A 14,996-nucleotide genomic window follows, 5' to 3' on the forward strand; every position below is an offset into this window, starting at 1 on the left:
AATGTTGGTGAAACACTTGCTTTTACATGCATGGTGGGTCCTGCATTAAAGAAAGCATTTGAATTACTCAGTGAATCCTGGCAGCCAGAGAAACATCCTTAGTTCCACTTTAAACTAAACTCTGCTTCGGTCTTCCACAGTGTGTTTGTTGTTTCTTTGTTGTTGTTGGCCTGCTCTCTCCTCTCACTCCAATCTGGTTGCAGCAGATGTTTGTCCCTCCCTGAACCTGCAGACTTGGGTGCAGCACCTCAGTTCATCTTCAGTCTGAAACCAGCTGTTGTAGCTATATCCCCTCAAGCACACCTTCCCTGGTCATCTCTGCTGTGGTTGCTATAAAATTTAATCTTGATTTTAAAAAAAGAACAAAAAAAGTAAACTAAAGTCAGACTTGATGGTGGTTCACTCCTTGGGCAAGAAGACAGAGGAGTGAGCCACCCTTGGTCAAAGCTTGGTCATTCAAGCTCACTGTTTTCCCCTTGTTGGTTGATGATAGTATTTTTTTTACCTGACTTATAGTCATCATTGTCTTCAAATTAACTCACACACTGCTGACTGCTGTAGCTTACCTGGCTGAGCAGGTGACCCATGCACTGAAGGTTAGAGTCGTGACTCCAGGGCCTGGTTTGAGTCTGCCCAAGACCATTTCCTGTGTGTTATTCTCCTCACTTCTCCCTCCCTTCCTGTCTTCTTTGCCCTATACAGTGAAGACAAAAGGCCTCAAGTTGTGAAAACTCTTCCCCTTCATCATCTTCCATCTCTCTCATCTAAAATCCCCAGTATTCTCCGAGTAGAGAATCTTTTCACAATCTTGAATGATAAGGATCCAAGTGGGTAAAGTTATTTATTTGTTGTGTTCCTATTTGCAGCTGGGATAGATTAAGAAAAACTATCGGCTGCCCAAATTACATCCAGTTTAGAAGACAAACATTGAGTGAAGTGTTTGTTTCATCATCCTTCACAACTCATCAACCAGGTGTCACAAACTGCAGCAGGACAGTACAAAGCATGTCATACTGGATGGCTGCAACAACCAGAGTTTTACCTACCTTTGGTATTTCTTGACAGCATGAGCGTAATATTTACTGAACAGAGTCGTCTTCTGTAATCTTTTCAGATTCAGATTCAGAACACTGTATTTATTTTCAAGGGGCAATTAGGATACTGAGCTTTCCAACCATACATACAATACACAAACATCACATTGGGGAGACGGGTCAGGCTAGGTAGCTGGCCGGTCAGCCGCTAGAGCAGCGACCCGGAACCGAACAGCAGAAAATGCACAACATCAGGAAAGATGAGGAGAAAAAAGAACTCCTCCCAGACTGAGCTCCAACAGGGAGATCAGTTTGAGAACAGACAAAAAAAATGACCTTAGCGCAGAACACATGAAAACTCTTAATGCGCCATAGAAGCACATGACAAGCAACAGGGATGGGTAAAAGGTGAGAGACAGCCGGTGTAGACAGCGCACCCGGGCCTGCAGCATTTGCGCTGGTCCCCTCGACCCACTGTCTGCACCGGGAGGGGATAAGCATGCTTAGGATGGGAAGGAACAGTCTAAACACCGTCTGTTATCAGGGTGAGATTTGTTATGTTCAGCTCCAGCCTTGAGACCACAGCTCGCGCCGGTATGTTAGCCGCATGAAATGATGGTGGTTTTCTTTGGTGCGAACAACTGCATGTCAATTTCACAGCTGATCTAACAGTCCGTCACTCGTCTCTCAATCTCCCGTTGGAGAGCCACGAGCTTCTCCGAGAGGTTATCGGTTTTGCGCTCAAAGAGCAAAGTCTGAGAACTCACGACCACCATGAGCTTCTTCAAGATCTTATCCGTGCTGCGTTCAATGAGCCCATTTTGAGAAGTCACGACCCGTCCCATTGTTTCAGCCACAGCGGGCAGCCTTGTGGGGGTTTGAACAGCTGATTCCACTTTCTTTAATCTTCAATAAGCCAGGGCCAAGCCAGCTCAGATCAGCAAGAACCCTTTGCTGCTGTGAATGTCCGTGCTGCTATATTTCAGGATCAGGCTCTAAATGTACAAATGGATCTGAGAAGATTTCCAATCATGTTTCTACTAGATTTACAGTTTGTTTTCATGTCTTCTGACTCAGATGGTGGAGCAGGTGGAGCTTACAAGGAGTAAGTGCTGCTATAGAAGAAGAGTTGTGTTTTAATGAAGCTATTTAGTTAACCAATAATTGTATTGCATGCTGGCATTAAAAATGTTTCATTTGACTGATTTAATTGTTTGTTTGTTTTCTTCCAGACTGAGTGGCTGTAACCTCTCAGAGAGAAGCTGTGATGCTCTGTCCTCAGTTCTCAACTCCCAGTCCTCTAGTCTGAAAGAGCTGGACCTGAGTAACAATGACCTGCGGGATTCAGGGGTGAAGCTTCTGTCTGCTGCACTGCAGAGTCCACATTGTACACTGGAAACTCTCAGGTCAGGATCCAAACATATCATTAAATGATATTATTGTACAAACAACCAAGCTTTATAGAATTGGCAGGTGAACTTTTCTTTGTCTTTGGATTGCTTAGGAGATTCTTAATTACTGTCTGAACATTTTTTACAGTCACATATTTTGTTTTAATGGTCAAACAGAATTATTGTTCAGTTCAATGAGCAGGTAGCTGTGAGATTCATAATAATGAGGTATATTTGTATTAAAGATGACTAAACTTGAACAGTAGCTGTGAGTTACTTTGTTTACTCATGTGTGCTGATGTTGTGAGTAATTTAAAGCTGAAGTAAACTTGTAATGAGTTTAATAGAGTTTCTGAAGTAAGTGTACTTGGAGACATTTATGTGTTTACTAAAGTCCAGGAGCAGGAGGCTGTGTGTAGCATAGAGGAACCCAGACCTCAGCTTTGTCTCCTGGTTTCTGTTGCTGCTGTTACAGTTTCCCCTCATCGTTCCTTCAACAGTCTCCTCACTGTAACAAATCAAAGTGTTACTGTATAGATTCACGTCTGAATGTTGCCATGTGCTATTAAAACTGAAAGCGATGTTTCATACACCCACGTGGTTCAGTCACACAGTAACTGATGGTAAATAATGTTTGTGTTGAGCACATCGTACAGGTCAGCTGCTCCACACAGATCTCAGGTTTACATGCTGGAACAGTTTGTGATCATGAAGGATAAACCTCACTTCCTCTTTGTTTCATACAGATGTGACATGAACAGTAACACATTCATGAAATCCTTTTAGGAACACAAACACTATTGTAGCTGGAGAATATATTTGAATGTAGGATAATGTAGGGGATCAGAAACAACAGTAATAACTAACCACCACCTCACCATTTGGGTTGGTAGCTGCATGTTGATTGATGAAGTCATTTTCTTCTTCCTCCATTTCTACCTTATTAACATCAGATTAAAAGCTGCACAGAGACAGGCCCTGGACATGTTTAGCCTAGCTTAGTACAAGGACTGGACATGGGGGAAACGGCTCTCATCACTGGATCAAAACATGAAAACAAATCTGAAGTAAAGTTTTGTTGAAGTGAACTGTGGTGGTGCCCAATGTTCCCTCTAAGCTGCGCTCGTGCAACTGCGCGCTGCTGGCACGTCTCTGCACACAGAAAATCTGTGTTGCACACAAGAAAAAAATCAAATCTCAATTGAAATTAAAATTAAATCTTCAACAATTCTGTTTTGCAGTGTGAGTCAGTGACTGGCAGCTCCCATATGGGATTAGAACGATGCCAATATGCTCATGTTTTTACTATGTTTGTCTTGAAGATGTAAGAAGATCACATGGTGCTTTTTATTATTGTGTTGGTTTGTTTCCTGTCTCTTGGATGGAGCCCAGCTGTGGTTGGCCCCTGGGCCTGTGGTCAGAGTGTGTGCTGGATAATCCGGCCCAGGATGAGGCCAAACTGACATGGGATGAAATGTCTGTCACATAATTGAGCTTAGTGTAGTTTCATTTCTGCACAATTTAAAAACAACCAAAACTTTGTTCTGTCTTTTCTATGTTATACTGTAGACTTTCTTTGATACTGTGTCCAAAAGGAGCAGCTTTTACTTTGAAGGGGAGCCGTCTCTGTTTCCTCTTCAGGTTGGATGATGGAAGCAAATGAGTGTGTGATGTTCTTTCAGTGTTGCACTTTGTAGACGCTCCCTGAGCACTGGTCTCACAGCCAGCTGCACATAGAGACCAGTGTTGTTAGTCCAGGTCAGAAGATGACTTGATGGAATGAAAATGAGCTTGTAGTTTGTCTGCTTTAATAATGTGACTGGAAAAAGGTGTTGGACTTCAAATATGTCCATTTCTTTCACACTTCACCTTTAAAAGTGAAGCCTTGTTGTTCCTGGAAGGAAAAACACGACTTTTTCAAGTCTTTGTCCTGTTTTTATGATAAATGTACGACTTTAATGTGAAACATTCAGAGTTTTTTCTCTTGTTGTGTTTGTTTGAAGCTGCTTCCTGTTGGCTTCAGCTGTTTGGAGTTTCCATTTTCTAAACTTCTACATTCTGAACCTTCTTCAGCTCTGAACAGATGATGAAACACTGAATGATTTCAAGCTCACACTTTGTCTAATAAACTTACATCTTTCATTTTTTATTCAGATTGAAGGACTGTGATTTGTCAGAGATCAGCTGTGATTATCTGGCAGCAGCGCTGAAGTCCAACCCCTCGTATCCCAGAGTGCTGGACCTGAGTGCAGACTGCAACAACCTGCAGGATTCAGGAGTGAAGCAGCTGTGTGTTCTTCTGGAGAATCCACGATGTCGATTTGAAACTCTGAGGTCAGTCTCATGGTTTAGTTGTGCTGAGATGAATATGATGTGAAAGTTGTGCTGACACTGTGGATCAGTAGGCCCACACACCTCTATACAGGAAGTCTGGTTCTACTCTTTGTAGAACTTCTGATCCCTGATCCTCTGAGTCTGACTCAGTAGATAATGCAGAGTTCTGAGCTGATGTGGGTGAGAGGACTCAGGCAGCCTGACAGAGTTGATGTCCAGGTCTTCCCTGCTTGTCCTGATATACATAAACATGAGTATCCTTGCAGGTCAGATCTCATCAGTCACACCTGTTAGTGCAGCTCTCCTCTAGATTGTAGTGCTTGTTAAACTAGGATGATTTTAGGAGCCTGGACCGCAGATCTAAGGGAAGACATGACTTGGAAAGACTAAACCAACCTATTAGAGGTGTTTGCCCTAACATAGATAAATACTCAGATTTACACCTTTAGTGTCTCACAAAGGGTTAAAAAGTGAATGTGCACAGAGAGGTTGGTGGTGAGACGGGCACTTCCAGCACTGTAGATGTGATCCAGCTCAGTGTTCATGGAAATAATCCGGAGAGCAGGATTCCTTGATGAATGTCACATTTTCTTAAAGTTATAATCCACAGGGAAAACTGTGAAACTGTCGATCTGATATCTACTCAACCAATTGGGTGTTTACATGCCCTTCACTGATCTCCAGCCCCACCTTATTATCAGTTTCTCTCTCTTTTACATCTGAATTATCTTCACTTCACATTTCAGTCAGTCCAGATTTCATTAGCACGTTCACTTTAGCATAATCCATTTTAATCCAAACACCTTTCTCTTTAAACTCTGTTTGTCAGTCACAGTATATCCAGTACAATCCTCTTTTTCACTGCGTCACACACATTCAGAGATCAGAGTGTCCTGTGTGTGCTCTCATTCACTCACACTCACTCTCATATGGCTGAAGTCTGTTTGTACACAGGCTAATCTGGGACTCTCCACCATTTGACCCTAGAAATAAAGAAGCTTCTTGGATGAGAGGTGAAAGGCGAAACGTCTTCAAGAAACTTAAAGAAGTCCAGATGCCTTTTTTTCTAAGCTCTTTAGATAACTGCGAACCTTCACAAACACCAGCCCTTTGCTACAATCACGAAGCTCTTCATTGAAATCAATGATATCAAAGCTGGAATCAAATGAGTCCAAGTCTTCTGCTGATTCAGCATCACATTCATCTTTGCTCCTTGTTCTGCATCCCCACCATGGACTTCATTCCTTTCCAAGCCAGCCTTGAGTGTCCTTTATTCAGCTCATCCTCTGCTTTACTTTTACACCTGATTTTAGCTGCTTTTCTTCTCTCCCTCATAACAAGACAGCTTCTTCTGCCTGAGAACATGTTGGAGTGATTTACTAATCCAGGGCTGATTTTTGGGGAAAATAGTTTTCGTTTTCAAAGTCATCTCCATTTTTCCCAGAATGAAATGTAAGTAGAAATAAATGATCTAAGTGAGAACATGAGCCTTTAAAAAGGCTCTACTGAGGCTGCTGCCAGTGGTCAAAGCCTCCAACAAAGCTCTGTAAGTACATATGTGATCATAGCTTTAGCTTTTAAATGTTTATTCTAGTTAACACAGATCAGGTGGAACAACTCAAATAAAATATCAAAAATATTAAGTGGTCATCGGTACTCAGTTTGTTCAATACTGAATACATTGGAGCACAAATTGTCCACGTTTCTGAAATATTTCTGGGTGTAACTGTCACCAAAGTGCAATTTAGACCTGGCCTGTGGTTGTTATCTAAGTGATAATCATCAATTCTACTAAAACAAATACAAAATAAAGAAGTTTGACACATTCTGTTGATATCAAAAGCACACTGAACAATTCAGTGTTGTTTTACTGCTGTTCTCTCTTCACTTCTTCTCCTCTGATTCTCTCCACATGTTGTTCTGCATCAGTGCTCAGTTTCCTGACAAAACAAGATGAAATATTGCTAAATATAATAGTATCTCATTACGCTTCAACAGAAGTGTTTTATTTTTGTAATTGTTTATCTGTTATTTTTCAGACTGAGTCACTGTGACCTGTCAGAGAGAAGCTGTGAAGCTCTGGCCTCAGGTCTCAGCTCTCAGACCTCTAATCTGAGACAGCTGGACCTGAGTAACATCAACCTGAAGGATTCAGGCGTGAAGCTTCTGTCTGAAGGACTGAAGAGTCCACGCTGTACACTGGAAACTCTCAGGTGAGATCAAGCATTTTTCTTTCATCAACTGACAGAATTAGCAGATTAATAATAAGGCAGTCCTCTAATAAGAGGAGAAGTGGAGGTGTTTTGAAGGGCAACGTACTCTTATGTTAACAAGACAGGAAGTAGTTCCTGGGAACTGCTTCCTTTGTTATTGTCTAAGTAGAAAATATGATGGTGAAACAGTGATGAGTTTGTAGAGGTGGATCCACACAACACAACAATGCTGTTGCGTGCTGAAAGCAGACTTCTCACAGATTCTGAGGCTGCAGGTTTCATCACTGTCCAACCAAAATTCACTGAACCAGCAGTAAATGAACGTCCAAAACTACGCTTCATGTTTAAAAAACAGATGATCAGGGGGATTTGTGTTTACATCTTTTTTGTGTGATCTGTTCACCTGCTGTTTCAGCTGTTTGGTGGTTGTTGAGATGGTTTTGTGAACTTTTAGCTGAGATTCTGACGTTTCTGTAGATACCACACATGTCTAATTACTTTGTACAGCATGAACGGCCATAACGAGGTTTTTAACAGTAAGAAAAGTTGTAAATCTTCAGAAAATATAGTTAAAAGTCCAAAACCTTCTACGTCTGGTGGCTTGTGGTAAGGAGCAGATCAAACGAGTAAAGAATTACGTTATAATTATAAATGGCTTCAACAGCACATTCAGGTCTGTGAGACTCATTCAGACACTGAGCCGTGGCTCTGTGCTACATGCACATAGTTCTGCATCTCTGCCATTCAGACACACTTTATATATAGTTTATTTTATGTAGTATTCAATACTGAACTGTACATTTAGTCTTTTTAAAGGCAGCAAGTTTTATTCAGTGTTTTCATAAAAGCCTTATTTTTATCCATTTACTGCTATTAGGAAGAACACGTGAGGTTTAAGACCTGGACCAGTTTGAAACCTTTTGTCCTCCACAGTGGAAAATGGGTGGAAATAAAAATGGGTCTCACTTTAGCCAGCTCCTAATTTTATCAGTTCTACTCTCAGCGTCTCCTGTATATCTCCTGTATAAATGTTGCACTCAGCTTTGTGGTCTCCAATATCACTGAAATGCAGCCAGATGCTGCTCATTTTGCCTTTTCACTCTTTCCTGACACGCTTGCATTTCAGTACAGCTCCCATTTCTCTGTGTACTGGTCTCTACCACCACCCTTGCTGTCTATGGGACATGTCTTCTTTCACATAATGGTATGATCCCAGTCTGTCTCTTAAAGTGTTTGGCCACATGGTTTGCTCATCAGAATAAAATCTCAGCCGTGCTCACATTGATTATCAGCAAGCCTGAAAATTCATCAATATTTGACATATGAAATTATCTCAAGGGCTGGATTTGGCCCACGGGCCATATGTTTGACACCCCTGGTTTACACAGTTTGGTATTCAATGTACAAGTGAGTTAGCTCTCAGCTAACTAGCAGACAAGCTAACTGCTGGGACTGCGTCTTTCTAACAAGAGCGTCAGACACTCAGACTGGTTTCCTTTGTGGATGATGATGTGTTCTCACGCTGATCCTTCATGCTGATGCTGCCATCCACCCACTGCTCCTGGATTCCTCATCATCATCTCCATCAGCCCTCACAATACTCCACCTTCTTCAGCTTCATGTTCAGCAGCCTGGATGGACAGTAATTCTTTCCATGGGTTATGGTGGGACATTGAGAGCAAAGATTACTGAGGTCATAGAGTCCTGATGAAACCTGTGTGCTTATAGAAACTGAGACCAGATGAACCAGAATAGAAGGACATTAAAATGAAGTGTCAGCTACACAAAGGCAAAGCTATTCAGTTGTTGCTGTGAGTTATTTAAATGGAGGATGGAGTCAGACTTTAATCTAGTTTTTTACAAAGTTCCCTCAGCGTCCAGAGCCACCAACATACCTTTGATCAACAGCAAGTGAACATTTATAAATGTGTGTTTCCAGAACAGGAAGCAGCAGAACTATTGTTCTGTTATCAGGCAGCAGCACAAACGCTCATCAGCTCATTTACTGTGCAGGACTTTGAGTGTGTGAAGTGTGTGTTTGTGCTGGATTTCCTTTGGAGAATCTCAGTCAGAAACAAGACAAAGAAAAACTCTTTCAACAGTCCAGGTTGAGTTGACAACATGAACTGCATTTATCTCAATTTTAAATACACGTAGACATTGAGGGCTAACAGGAGGGACTATGTGCTTACCTGCTGCTCTCTGGCAGGTAGCTCCATGCCCTCCTGGGTTTTAATTGCACCTTAGAACACACATGCATCAACACTACAATGAGCGGGTGGAGGGAGGTTTGGAGTCTTCTCTCACCCCCGTTCTCTGCGGCCTGCTGGAGCGGGGGGGCTAGTAGGAGGAGTTGGCTGTCCGGCTGCGGTCTGGGGTGTGGGGCCTCCCTGCTGCTGCGGAGTCGGGTCGGTCTGCCTCTCCCCACCGCAGGGAAAAGGGTAACACCACCTGGGTCTGGGTGCAGTTCCCCCCTCCAGGGGCAAGGGTACCTAGACCCGGTTTGTAGAGTACGCTTGGGGAGTGTGATCGTGTGTACAGCGTCTCTTTATGTCTGTCTCCACGTCGGTTGAGTGTGAAGTGCACATGAGAGCATGAGGGTGGGAATGGATGTTTGTGTCTGTGTGTGCCTGTATGTTTGTGTCTATATGTCAGGTTGGGTATCAGACGCCACCTCTCTGGGGACATCTCGGGCCCTCCAAGGTTTGGAGGCCTATCTCCACCCACCACCACTTCCCCTGCCGGTGGCGGACTCCCTCAGGTGTCGGTGCGTTGGTGGTTCTTTGTATCTGGGGGTGGGCGTCCGGGTACATACCGGCTCACTCCTTGGCGGCCACTTATTGGGGCTCGCTCGGGCCATTTCGGAGGTGGGGTGCCCCCGGCCTCTCGGCCTGGGGCTCGGTCACTCAGGCACAGCTGGCTGCCGGCGGAGCTCACGGGCGCGTCACTGCAACTCCCCCTGGCTTCTGCTCCGCGGCTGCTGAATGAGCCCTCATCTGGGACTCTCCTCAGCTCTTACTGGGACAGTGGCGCGGCTGCCCCTCTGTGGGTCTTCCTTGGTCTCTTGTGTTCTGGGGGCCTCTGGATGTCTGGAGTTTTGATCTCCTCCATACCTGCTTCATACCATAGAGGACAGGGCTGTGGCCCCCCCACACTCCCTAGCAGATCATTACATGGAGAAACCTTTGGAATGCAAGCATGCTGATCCACACAGGTATGCACACAGGTGTACACATGGGTATTCACAGACGCGGAGTACAGCTTTCTTGGCTGCTGCCTCAAAGCACACTGTGCGCTGTCTGTCTTGAGTGTTGCACAATATCGTTTATTATTTAGTAACTATAAAAAGAAAAAAAAAATTCAGTGTGCAGAAACAGATCAGGTGCTTTCTAACAGCAGTGTTCCCTTTAACACAGCAGCAGTTCAAATATTTCTGTCAGTCTGAGCTGAAACATGAATCTAATCTAATCTAATCAGGACACTGAGAAATACATCATGTTAAATATACCTGCAGGCTTCCAGCTGTGCACTTTGTCCCTGTCAGCTGTGATTGCCATGGCAACCTTGGTGTTGTGCGCGATGCAGGGACGTGTTCAAAGGCAGACGTCTGGCAGCAGCATCATATTTGATGCACTATCTGTACTGAGTGTGCTGACTTTATTTCAAATGTCCCACTGCTGTGCAACATGAATCACATGTTCTGCACCTTTCTGTAACTCCCAGGTAACCATGGTTACACAGCTACAGTATATTCAGAGCCAGTGAGCACTTTCACAATAATCATGATTTTAAAAACTGTGATTAAAATAATTGCTGACGTTAATCAATTAATGAGTTAACGAGATTATAACAGGTTAAGTTGCCCTAATAATTAGACTTTGATGACAAACTGATGTGATCTCCATGTTTCCTTTGTTGGACTGTGGGCGAGTGTCAGAACTGAATGTACTGAGTAACATGTAGAGTTTAAACATGTGTCAGTTCCAGTTTTAGAGCTCTAAAGTGCAGCTATCATGTTAGGAATATGTTAGGAATAGACAGGAACACTGAGCACACTGAGGTCAAATCTTTATTTTACCACTCGCTGCATTCTTGATGTTCATGAATTCAGCAGCTTCATGATTGTCTGCAGCATTAATCTCATATTTCCATTAAAGTGTTGAATTTGACTGTTTGATGTTCTTTATGATCTCTGGCACCAGTTCATCTGTAGGCTGAGCTCAGTCCATCCAGTTAGTGAAATGATGTTTAAAGGTCTCCTTGTCCTGTGAGCGTGCACAGATCCTGAAGCAGAAAGCCTGGGTTACAGAGAAATGATCATCACTGTGGTGATGCTCATCATCTCTGACTGGGATTTGAGGTTTTGTCAAAGCAGCAAAGAAAGCCTGGCTATGTTGGACTGGGTGTGGCAGCAGCTCCCAGTTTGAGTTCAGGAGACAGACACCCTCTCTACTTTGAAGATCAGCTTCAAACTTTCCTTTTTGATAAAACTTATAGTTCGAGCTGGATCAGGTGACCCTGAACCATCCCTTAGTTATGCTGCTATAGGCTCAGGCTGTTGGTGGACTTCCCATGATGCTCTGCTCTCTTCTCCCCTCTTTTCACTCCTGATGCTTTTATATGTCACTACTGCATGTCCTTAACTTTTGTCTCTCTGTTTTGTTCTTGTCTCTCTGAGCTCATCTCTTCTCTTTCCCCTCACCCTGCAACCAGTCATGGTAGATGCTCCTCCTGGAGCCTGTTTTCACTGGGAGGATCTTTGTGTCAAAGGGAGTTCTTCTTCCCACCATCACCAAGTGCTGCTCACAGTGGAGGCGGTTACCTTACACTGTTAAACAGCTTCAGATGACTGTTGTTGTCTGTTGGGTATTGTCACTTATAAATAAAGTTACAATGGATGGATAGATGTTATTGTGACAAAGAGAAAACAACTGTTGTCAGATAGATTGTTGTTTTGTGTGTCTGCAGTCTGTCAGGCTGTCTGATCACAGACGAAGGCTGTACTTCTCTGGCCTCAGCTCTGAGCTCCAACCCCTCCCATCTGAGAGAGCTGGACCTGAGCTACAATCATCCAGGTCCCTCAGGAATGAAGCTGCTGTCGGCTGGACTGAAGGATCCAGGCTGGAGACTGGACACTCTCAGGTATGGAGAGAAAATCTGATAGAGGAGGAAGAGCTGGAAACATTTCCTGTGTCTTTCACTCACTTCCTGTTTGTTTCCTGCAGATGACACATGAACAATCACACATGCAGGAATATTTTCAGGGACAGACACACTAGTCTAGCTGGATAGTTCATGGATATTTATGTAGGGGTCTCCAAGGAGTCTGTTTGCAGGAACATTAATGATAACTGATATGTTGAGAGTTTCATTAAAAGTAGACCTACAGTTAGGTCCGTAAATATTTGGACAGAGACAACATTTTGTAACTTTAGATACACTTTATTAGGTCACAGGTGTACTATACCTGAGATAGTGGCCACTGTGTACTTAATAAGGTGTCAGCCATGTGTATGTTTCCCATGCTGTATGTCCACAGTCACAGTGACAGTCAGTGACACTGACAGAAGGATGAAACAAGGCTGAATAGGCTGAACAGCTGAATTCACAATAAATTTGTTCTCAAGTGCACATTTAGCAGCTAATGCTAATACTGTTTTCCCTTTGCTTTCTACAGCAGCTATTGCTAAGTAGGCCACTTTGCTCCGCTAAGGATTTGTGTGACCATGATGGAGACTCTGATAAGCTAATGCTGCTAAGCTAATGCTGTTTATGGGCCCTGTTAGAATCAATATTTCATTCTCATTCTGTTGTTTGAGAACAATATTAACGTTTCACATCATTATAACACAAGAGAAAAGGGTATTGGCATTAGCTACTAGTGCTTATTCACCTCAAATTACCTTTAGCTGCTAATGGTAGCCTACTTAGCATTAACTCCTCACTAATGTGATGCTAATTCACATTAAATTAGCTTTAGCATTAGCTGCTAGCATCAGCCTACCTAGCACTAGCTGCTCACAATGTTAAAAGGGAAGAGAATACGATATTAGCATTAGCTGGTAATATTTATTCACCCCTAATTAGAATTAGCCACTAATGACAGCATACTTAGCGTTAACTCCTCACATCGTTGTAATGCAAATGAGGCTAACTTGCATTAAATTAGACTGCTGTTATTAGCTAATGCTATTTAGCAGTAGCTGCTCACATTGTTATAAAGCAAAGGAAAACGATATGAGCATTAGGTTCTAATGCGTATTTGCCTTAAATTAGACGTAGGTGCTAATGGCAGCCTACTTAGCATTAGCAGCTCAGATGTTGTAATGCTAGGAAAAAGAGTGTTAGCATTAGCCGTTCACATTGTTATAAAGTTAAGGGAAATAGTGTTAGCATTAGCTACTCACATTGTTAAAAAAGTAAGTGTTAGCATTAGTGCATAATGCTAATTCATGTCAAATTAGCATTAGTTAATAACGGCAGCCTATTTAGCATTAGCAGATAATGTTGACCTTGGCCCACTGGAAAAGTTAAGAACTAAAGATTTAGGAGTGTTTCTCGATAGCTCTTTCTCGTTTGAGAAACAAATGAATTCTGTTATTAAAACCAGCTGTAAGGTTTATATTGTTGATTGATGCTTAGAAATATTTACTCATATATGCTTAGAGTTGTATAATCGATTGCATGATGATAGAGGTTCGATCCTGAGTAGTCTGTAAAGACTCTGTGTGCCTTCCAGAGTGCTCTGGCATGCACACACCACTTGGGGCCATGAGAGAGGTCGTACCCTCTCTTACTGATTTATGGTGTAGGACAGGGGTCTCAAACTCAATTTAGCTGGGGGCCGCTGCAGGCAGAGTCTGGGTGAGGCTGGGCCGCATTAGGTTTTCCACAAGAAAGGCATGGTTAAAAAATTCCAATCTTCTCAAATCTCTTTATTTTTATTTTTTAACACAAAATATGAAAAATGAATAAACAAATTAAGAATTAATAAGAAAAAAAATCAATCTGTAATACATAAATAAAATAATAATAAGATATTTTTAGTCAGTGAACTTGTGTGTATCTTTCAGTCTTCTATATCTGCTGTATTTAGATTGAAATGTCTGTATTAACAGTTCTATAACCTTCTTCTGAACATGAATGGAACACTGTAGAAAATGAACTGTTCTTCTGAACATGGCTTCTCTTGCCTACTCCTTGCTACTAGAGACCTGGCAGCGTTTCCTCTCGCATAGCCGAGCCAGATTCGGCCTGAGGGAGGAAGCAGTTGCGACCCTCAGTATGTCTTGAAGATGATCATCCGTAAGTCTGGACCTGTACTTGGACTTATTGAAGTTCAAAGTGGAGAAGAGCTTTTGGCACAAGTATGTGCTACCAAAAAGGCACATGGTCCACTTGAACATTCGGGAAAGCCGAGGGAAACTAGGGCTCAATCCTCTCAAAAATTGTCCAAGCTTGTCTGCTTTTCCACTCACCTCCCTGAACTTTGCTTTGAGTTCAGAGTTGCACTGCAGCTCAATGAGCTCCATTTGAAGCACAGAAGGGGCATCTTGCACATCAAAGGAGAAGGGGTCCGCAAAAATGTGAAAGGTGGCTCTGTGTGTCTTGAAGTCAGCAAATCTGTGATCAAATTCCTCCTGTAGCCTCAAAATGACATCAACATACTCGTCAGCACTGAATGGTGTGCCTGCATCCACGAGTGCCTTGCATGCTGGGAAATGGCAAAGGTTTGTCTGAGAGAGCTGAGCTTTCCAGAGCGCCAGTTTTGTGGAGAATGCTCTCACGTTGTCATAGGCAGCACTGACAAGTTGCCCCTGGCCTTGTAACGTCTTGTTCAGTACATTAAGCTCATGTGTCATATCAACAAGAAAAGCTGAGTCCATGAGCCATTTGGGATCAGTTAGCACAGGAACACTAACTCCATCCTTCTCCATGAAGGCTTCACTTCTGCTCTCAACTCAAAAAGTCTCTTTAATACATTTCCCCTGCTGAGCCAACGTACCTCAGTGAAGTCGAGCACA

The 14,996-nt window shown here is 42.9% G+C and overlaps 2 protein-coding genes across 3 annotated transcripts in view; one reads left to right on the forward strand and one right to left on the reverse strand.

Annotated features, from left to right (window-relative positions):
- LOC146640613 (uncharacterized) overlaps positions 1-10,226 on the reverse strand; it is a 78,777-nt gene extending 68,551 nt beyond the window's left edge. Inside the window, exon 1 of the mRNA XM_085399995.1 lies at positions 9,788-10,226. Within this exon, the coding sequence (XP_085256121.1) occupies positions 9,788-9,832 (45 nt within the window). The 5' untranslated portion in view covers positions 9,833-10,226. The remainder of the gene's footprint in view (positions 1-9,787) is intronic.
- Positions 1-14,996, forward strand: part of LOC146640611 (stonustoxin subunit alpha-like) — a 129,029-nt gene that overhangs the window by 108,622 nt on the left and 5,411 nt on the right. The window contains exons 7-10 of one of the 2 annotated variants that reach the window (XM_085400030.1): positions 2,267-2,440; positions 4,580-4,759; positions 6,799-6,972; positions 11,941-12,114. In XM_085400030.1, the coding sequence (XP_085256156.1) occupies positions 2,267-2,440; positions 4,580-4,759; positions 6,799-6,972; positions 11,941-12,114 (702 nt within the window). The remainder of the gene's footprint in view (positions 1-2,266; positions 2,441-4,579; positions 4,760-6,798; positions 6,973-11,940; positions 12,115-14,996) is intronic. The other variant, XM_085400029.1, reaches the window with a different exon arrangement.

Source organism: Rhamphochromis longiceps, unplaced genomic scaffold (assembly GCF_057381845.1).
Source record: "Rhamphochromis longiceps isolate RC_006_pf unplaced genomic scaffold, R_longiceps_female_GT1.1 unmapped_scaffold_4, whole genome shotgun sequence".
Classification (NCBI taxonomy): Eukaryota; Metazoa; Chordata; class Actinopteri; order Cichliformes; family Cichlidae; genus Rhamphochromis; species Rhamphochromis longiceps.